Source organism: Octodon degus, unplaced genomic scaffold, assembly GCF_000260255.1.
Source record: "Octodon degus isolate 3935 unplaced genomic scaffold, OctDeg1.0 scaffold00119, whole genome shotgun sequence".
NCBI lineage: Eukaryota > Metazoa > Chordata > Mammalia > Rodentia > Octodontidae > Octodon > Octodon degus.
Window position 1 is genome coordinate 1,548,549 of NW_004524695.1, and position 8,415 is coordinate 1,556,963.

Here is an 8,415-nt window from a genome sequence, read left to right on the forward strand (position 1 = left end):
AGAAAAGGTTCATCTGCATCAAATTGCTTGACAATTTCAAAAATCTCTTTAAAATAAATAAATAAATTTTAAAAATCTCAAAAAAAACCATATTTGACACACACCAAAAATAGTAGAAGAGAATGCTTTGTGACATATAGAGTAGGATTTCTCAAAGCAAAAATCAAAGTATTCCAGGGCCAGTGAGATAGCTCAGTGGACTAAGTGCCTGCAAGTGCAGGGACCGGAGTTTGATCCCCAGCACCACATGCCATGCTGGCCCCACCCCTGGGCACACTGAGCCAGCCACCAAGACCAGGTGTGGTGGCGCATGCCTGTAATCCCAGTGCTGGAGAGGCTAAAAACAGGGATTGAAGGAGACTCTTCCAGGTCCTCGTCTGGGTCCAAGAAGCCAATATTTATAATCCCAAAGTTACGTTATTGGAATCCCATCAAGTTGATTCCAATCTACCACTTACAATGCAATCCACAGCAAAAATAAAGACACTAAATTATATTTTCAATCACCAGGGAGTCAAGGTGCTCTAAGTCCGGCCATGAAGATGGCTTTCTGGAACCAAGAGAGTGACCCAGGGCCTTACCCGGTTTTATTTAGTGGAGGAGTGGCTTGAGGAGGATTGACTGAGAATTGTGCGAAGGAGACTACTATGAGCTGAGCTAGGTGGGTGGCCTAAATTTACCTCTGTGATATGCAGAGAGAGTAATTTGCATTATATAGTATCTAATGTTTTGGTAAGTCTGGTGCTTCAGCTTTGATGTAGTCTTTCAAGCCCCAGGAAGTCATAGCCTCCCAGCTGGCGTGCGCGGAACATTAGCTCTACCGTCCTTTCTCACCCGGCCCACATTAAGGAGCAGCAGGTGTAGGTTACCAGGGAAACACGCACGCCACCTTCAAAGACTATCACCAGCACCTCAGCTAGACCAATATACACTGCTTAAGGCCAATTGAAGGATAAACAGAAGTCCTAACCAGCTCTGTACACAGCAATATGAGGAAATAGAGTCAGGCTCAGTCAAAATGGAGACAGTCGCTCTTCTTTCAAGGAGAGCTGCTCAGGTGGTCCTCCACAGGGGATCACTTGAGTCTGAGCTGCCTAGTGAGACCCAGTACCAAATACATAAAATGAAAAAAAATCAAAGTGTTCCAATAAAAACAAAATAAATCCAACTACAGAAAAAGTTTTCTGGGCTGGTGAGATGGCTCAGTGGTCTAAAGCACCTACTTAGAACAAGCTAAGCTAAGCAAAGCACAGAGACCGCGGTTCAATCCCCCAGCACCACATGCCAGCCAGACCCGCCCCCTGGTGGGCTGAGCTGGCCACACACACACACACACACACAATAAATAAACAAATAAATAAAAAAAAAAAAAGAAAAAGTTTTCTGCTATCAGAAAGAGGAGTAAGAGGAGAATTTAATCCTCTGCAAAACAGTGTGATATCCTGGGGATGGGGGAGCTTCTCTTTGCTGCAGATTCAGCCACTCTCAACTCTGAAAGTGAAGGAGACGCCTCAGAAGGAAGGCAACACTGTGAGAGGCCACTGCATGCCTGCCTGCTCGCGCCTGCTTCAAGGATTCCCAGGGAAGTATGGCTGGGCAGGAAGACACAGGTGTTCTTCTGGGGGCTTCGCAGATACCACAGAGGCCAGACTGTGAGGAGGGCTGAGGCTTCCTCAAAAGGCTCAGGAAAACTGGCTGTAATGAATGTGGGCATCGGAAGCACAGAATGCCAGACAGCACTTCTGGGAGGTCGGATGACAGCCGTGTCTGCCTCCCTTCTTCATCTTGAGGGTGGGTGTCACAACAGTGCCTACATCACAGGGATTTGCTAAGGAGTAAACTGCTTCAGGTATGGAAAGCACTAAGACCTACTGGCTCACAGGAAGTGCTTAATGCTTTGGAGGAGATGAGAAGCAGATTAGCCCCCAGGAGGTGCCTATGAGGGTTCCCTGAAAGATCAGCTCCTAAGCAATGACTTTTCTGAATCATCTAGGATACTTCTGGAAGTGTAAAGTTCCTGCCTGGTCTGGAACAGGCAGGGACAGATGGAGAATGAAGGACAGCACAGAGAGGCCACTCTATTAATTTCCTGACCCCTCTTCCTGGTCATAGGGACCAAGTCAGAGTCCCGGGAGAGAAGTCAGTAGGGGCAGTCAGTGGGCCAGCAGCATGCAGAGCCATCCATACCAGGCGTGGGGGAGCATAGAAGGCTGTGGGGTTCCAGACTCACCAGAAGACATGATTGGAGGAGGAAGGGTGGGACGGGGAGCAGATGCCTAGGTTATCTGGGCGATGTTCTCTCCACATTTCTTCTGTGTTCCTTGCTGCCTGGCTAGGGAGTTAACCAAGCTCTAAGAACAAAACGTGATCCAGGATGAGAGTCCTGCCCTCCCCAGTCAATGAAAAGGGGTCACTGGCAACAGCTGCCTCCAGGCTATTTCCTAGGTTCCTTAGGGAGCCCTGAAGTGTAATGGGTTAACTCACATTTTAGGCTATATGGGTGTGAATCTTGCGCTTTCTGTTGTAAATGCATACCCACCCATTGTTTTAGATTGTTTAGTAAATAGTGGCTGTTACCTGTAGTTTGCTAGATAAAACTCACCAATCCCTTTAAACAAAGACTTCTAACTCCTTGTAACCTTCAGGCTGTGCAAGGCTGCCTGCAGGTACTCAGGTGCAAATTAACCAGAAACTGAAACAATAGCCCCAGGAAATGTAGTTTAAGTCCTGGTCCCAATCACTCTAAAAGCTTTATTTTGTGTCAGACAGTAAATTTGCTTATCAAACGCAATGTGATTCCAAGGTTTAAAACCCCTTCCTGCTTCCTGGGCTGCCGCCTTTCGGTCCTCTCCTGCGTGAGAGCAGACTGGGGGGCCCTGAGCTCAGTAATAAACGGCTTTCCAAATTCCAACCTGGCTGATCTGGTTCCTATTCTGAGTGACCCATAACATGAAGGACAGTGTCCCTCCCCCCTCCAAGTTAGTGTTCTTTTCATTCAAGCCATCATGGAGAACATCTCAGAGATCATAAAAGCAATTACCAGTATATCTTTGTTTTCATCTGCAGATTTATTTTCATATAATAATCTACTTTGGTAGTTACAGAACTGCCGCGGATGCCACACATCACTCAGCCACAGCAGAAAGCCCACAAGAAGAGCTAGGATGGATGGACCAGGCTGTCCCAGCTGCCTGGTGGTGAGGAAAGAACAGAGCAGGTCATTGAGTCTGGGAGGCTCAGAGAAGCCCAGGGTCAAAGGAAAAAGGACACAGCTGCTGCTTGCAGGTTTCAGCGAGCCTTCCCATGCCTGCCCCTGGGAAGGCCTTTGGGGTTCCCCACCTCCCCCGAGAACAGCAAAAGTATGGTGAGAAAGTCTGCCCACCAGGTCCCAAGCAGCGAAGCACAGAAACAATTCCAGCAGAAACAGCACGGAGACAAGGCGAGAGGGAGCAGCAACGCATGTGAAAACTAGGGATTGATTTTCAGCCCGAGACACAAAGCCAGCTCGGACTTCTGGATTTTCCCGTCCTTGTTCACATCGCAGTGACGCAGGAGAATCTCCCGGAACTTGTCAAGGTCCACTCCGCTGATGCTGGGCTGAGGACGAAAACAGGACCCTGTCAGCCCAGCAGGCAATGGCAGCTCCGCCCTTTACAGCTCCTAAACTTAGAGGATGCCCTGCCCTCCTCAAGAGAGGCCCGTCCTGCCTCCCCTCTGACCCAGTGTTGCTAAGGGCAACTTGTGCCAAGAGCTTCGTTTCTCAGATTGTCCCTTCAGGCGAAACAGAAACTCAACTAGCGTTTCCGTATCACTTCCCTGTAGTTCTCACAGACTGCCTGTCTTATTAGCCTGAAATAAAGACATTTTCCCTCAAAGTAGAAAACCACGCTCACAAAGCCTCCCTGGCTTCCATCAATGAGAGAAGACGCGTTCATTAACCCCCTGCGGGGTGTTTCTTTGCCTCCAGTCAAAAGCGGCTATGAAGCTTGACTATCTAACTAAAGCATTACACTGCTAAGCTAGGGACCAGGATTTTACCAAGGGAAACTTTAGGAGTTAAGAAGAAGTTACGGTGCCTGTGAGCTAGGAAAAGACCGGGAAACCCAAACAAAGCCTGCCAAAGTTAGCAGTGCTTGAACTAATTAGTTCTCCCCGGGAGCTCTCCCTTAATCCTCCCAGTAACCCAGGGAGGTAAATAACAAAACCTCTTTTTACAATTTAGGACTCAGGCCAGGGAGAGCTTAGGCGAGCTGCCCAGCTGGAGAGACGGGGCAGCACTTTTCCTCCAAGGCTTCTGACACCAAGTACTCAATCCACTATTTCCCACCTGGAGGAAGGCTGGCCCCTGCAGCTACATCAGTAGCTAGATGGTACCCGGGATTGAATTTAGGCCCTTGAGCTTGCCAGGGAAGTGCTTATTCCACTGAGCCATCTCCCCAGCCCCCTCCAGCAATTGTTCACTTCCAAAGAAACCTCTGAGAGCCGGGGAGCTAGCTCAGTAGAATAAGCACTTGCCTGGCAAGTGCAGGGTCCTGAGTTCAGTCCCCAGTACTGAAAAAAAAAAGAGAGGGGCTGGTGAGATGGCTCAGTGGTCTAAAGCACCTACTTAGAACAAGCTTAGCAAAGCACAGGGACCGCGGTTCAATCCCCCAGCACCACATGCCAGCCAGCCCCGCCCCCTGGTGGGCTGAGCTGGCCACACACACACACACACACACAAATAAATAAAATTTAAAAAAAAAAGAGAGAGAGAGAAAGAAAAGAAAAACACAAAGAAACATCTGAAAAATCCTTACTAGGGGAATAAAGCCCAGCCAGCCACACTCAGGCCTGAAAATTTGCATTTGCCACTAGGAAATGACTGATACTCAATCTCTCCCTTATAGTAGGTTATGCCAAGGAAGAGGGGACAAGAAAGCAGGAAGTGGGAGCAGACAGCATCCCAGCTAGGGGAGGGTTCTGGGACACAGCCAGAGGTGGAAGGGCTGGGATCAGAGGGTGAGCTGAGTCCACTACCCTCCTTTGTGCGAGGTCCCTGGACAATCAGGCTGCAAAGCCAGGATGTAACACTTTGCCAGCAGGTTCTTATCACTGGGCTCACAGAGGATGTGATGCTGAGCATCAACAGCAGGCAGGGCCTGTGTGGCTGGGGAGGTGTGGCTGGGGTCTAGAAAACAGCAAGCTGCATGTACTCTGCTACCTCCTGTTAAGAGCTCCTGAGATAAACAGTTGCAGGGTGAGGATGTTTGGTTTTCAGCAGCTTGGCTAACTCGCTGCTATGGCTTGTCTCCAGTAAGGGGAGCCCACTCCAGAATGCCAGTCCTCACTCTTTCCACTGAAAAGACTCGGTGGTCATCAATGACACAGCAGCATGAACCCATCTGCTAGTGCATGTGCTTCACTCCAACTACTCTTGAGCTTTTTTAAATTTTTTTAATTTTTATTTGTGTGTGTGTGAGTGTGTGTGTGTGTGTGGCCAGCTCAGCCCACCAGGGGGCGGGGCTGGCTGGCATGTGGTGCTGGGGATTGAACCGTGGTCCATGTGCTTTGCTAAGCTTGCTCCAAGCAGGTGCTCTAGACCACTGAGCCATCTCACCAGCCCCATCTCTTGAGCTTTTTTTTTTCTCTCTCTCTCTAAATAAAAAGTATTAGACTTTGTTTGCTGCCAGAGTAATTACTTCTTTCAAATAAGTAAGCAATTGGGGTAGGGTAGGGAGTAAGGATGGGAGGGAAGTTCCTTTGGGCCTTATATATTATGTTTTTAATGCTGGGTGACTCTGAAAACTGCTCAAAACTTCATGTGTCACTGAAGACAAATCGCCAGTCATAATGTTGCAGACAGCTGAGTTAGACAGAAATATTATAGGCAGCCAAAAAGGGCCAGGCTCTCAAGGAGACAGTGAAAAGACAAGATGACCTTGCAGCTTTGGGAGAAACAGACCCTGCTGTGGGCGCACAAGACAAAAGGGTAAACAAATGCAGCTACATACCTCCCTAGGGATAGGCATCCAGGATTGATATTCCAAACAAGTCTCTCACTTCGGGACACCTGGAAGTTACTAACCCAGCCCCTACAGGAAAAGCCCCTGTTCTGTATTCATGCCGGCTTGCCAGGCCTGCTTGCTCATGACTCACTTCCCGGTTGGGTACTGGATTTAATCAATTTTACCTGAGCAACTGTGCTTGTAATCTCATTGGTTGACCATAATTTTGTCCCACCTGATGCCCATCTGTCCCACATTATCACCTTAGTCCCGCCTCACCACGTGGTTTTCTCTATAAAAATCCCTGGAAAACACAACTTCTGGGGCAACAGAAGCTTTCCTTCTTCCAATAACTATATTCTGTTCTTAACTTCTGTTGTTCCAAAAGTTCATTCTTCAGCTTTAGAGAACAGGAACTCACACCCCCACCCCAAGCCGGCCCGGTATCTTTCAGGTAGAGTTTCATTCTCCTATATCAATTAGGACCTTGGTCTTAATAGTAAACCCCTGATATGAATGCAGCCTAAAGGCTCTGCACCTATTAACTTAATCTTCAGAACAACCACAGGAGGGTGCATCTACTTTCAACCTTAATTTATAGATGAGAAAACTAAAGCACAGAGAAAGGAATCAACTTGCCAGTGTCACACAGCTGACCCAAGCCAGGACCAGGATAGAGACTCCGACAGGAAGGCTATAATGTATGGTAGCCCTTCACACACATACAATTATGTTCTTATCCATCTAAAGGGGAAGCGTGGGGCACATCTGGGGGAGCTGACACATGCTCATCCATCCTGTCGCTTCCTGGGAACTGGGGAATTGTCCCTGTCCTGCCCTCTTATCAGACCACACCTGGCTCTCCTCAGATAAGGAAAACCAAAGCAATGATTATAAATCATCCAGGACATGGTTCTTCTGATTGGCACCTGCCACTGCCGTAGAGTAACGAGAACCGACTCCTTCACCGTGCCCCTGCGGTGCAGCGGGAAGCGTGCGGAAGCGCGTTAGCACAACCGCGGCACCCTCTCCCAAGAGTTTCAGGAAGACCCTCCACAGCTGCGCCGCTGTCTCCCTGCCGCCCATGCCCTCGCATCCACGGACCTCGTTCACTGTGCACTCTGGGGACCCGTGGCCTCCTGCCTCTGCTCGTGCCCTCCGGGGAGCCGTCTACCACCCGAGGGAGCGCAGCCCGTTAAGTACAGGCATCATGGTGAGAAGCACGCATATGTAGCCTGGCTGCTGTCTTCTCTGATTGACCAGCCTGGGTCAAAATGAATCCAGGAGCTTTCTGGACAGTGAAGGGGGGACGAGGCACAGTGGAGATGACCGAAGAGGGACATGGTCGCATACTCCTCTTCCGAAGCTTTCTCAGATCTGGGTGGCAGGCATTTTAACGTGTGTAAACCCCTCTGCTCAGTGAGAGGCCAGATGCAGAGACTTAGGCACAGTGCTATTTTCGGTCAGACACAGGAAGCAGCCTCAGTGACTGGCCCCGCATTGCAACGCATCCACAGGGGGACTTGAGGGCCTGGGCGTTCCATATAATGAGAACAATTTCTATATGATGTATGTATGTATGATTTTTTTTTTTTTTTTTTTGTGGAATCGGGGATTGAACTCAGGCCCTTGCACTTGCCAGGGAAGCACTTATTCCATTGAGCCATCTCCCCGGCCCCTGTATGTATAATTTTTAAAATTTAAAATGTCAGGCATGGTGATACACACTTGTCATCCCAGCATTCAGGAGGTTGAGGCAGGAGGATTGCCCCCAAGTTAGAGGCCAACCTCTAATTACACAGGGAGCCCCTCTCTAAAAAAAAAAAAAAAAAAAAAAAAAAAGTAAAAAGCAGTGTGCATGCCAAGGGCTGGCTTTATGGGGCACATGTTAGATCAGAGCTTGTAGCATATGTGTTGTCCCCTTTTCCAGCTATCCTCTGTCAACAGCAGAAAAAGCAGATGGTGTCTATCAAGGAGAAGCAAGAATTTTAGGGAGGCCTGGGACTGGGAGCGGGCAGAGATGCTCTCCTCTTGATCAGGCATCTGAGTCATCTCTGTTGCATGTTTATTTGGCTTCTAATGTTTGGAGTTCTCCCTGGGAGAAGGGACTTCCCATTGCCACACAGCTGACCCATGCCTGGGGTCCTTTCTTGCCTTTAGACTTTCTAACTTCAGCTGTAGATTCTTGTGTCAATTGTTATGCTGTGCTAAAAGGGCCAAAGGCCCTTCAAACACTTATGCACCTAGGCTTGGTGGCCTGTGCCTGTAATCCCTGCACTCTACAAGGTGGAGGCAGGAGAATCACAAGTCTCAGCCCAACCTGGAAGATTTATCTACTTAGCAAGACCATGTTTCAAAATGAAAACCAAAAAGAAAAGGCTTTTGGGCTGGAGAGATGGCTCAGTGGTCTAAAGCACCTACTTAGAACAAG

At 48.7% G+C, this 8,415-nt stretch overlaps 1 protein-coding gene across 1 annotated transcript in view; it reads right to left on the bottom strand.

Moving 5' to 3' along the window:
• Positions 1 to 3,468: 3,468 nt before the first annotated feature.
• Positions 3,469 to 8,415, bottom strand: part of Scgn (secretagogin, EF-hand calcium binding protein) — a 42,403-nt gene continuing 37,456 nt past the window's right edge. Inside the window, exon 11 of the mRNA XM_004640139.3 lies at positions 3,469 to 3,597. Within this exon, the coding sequence (XP_004640196.1) occupies positions 3,469 to 3,597 (129 nt within the window). The remainder of the gene's footprint in view (positions 3,598 to 8,415) is intronic.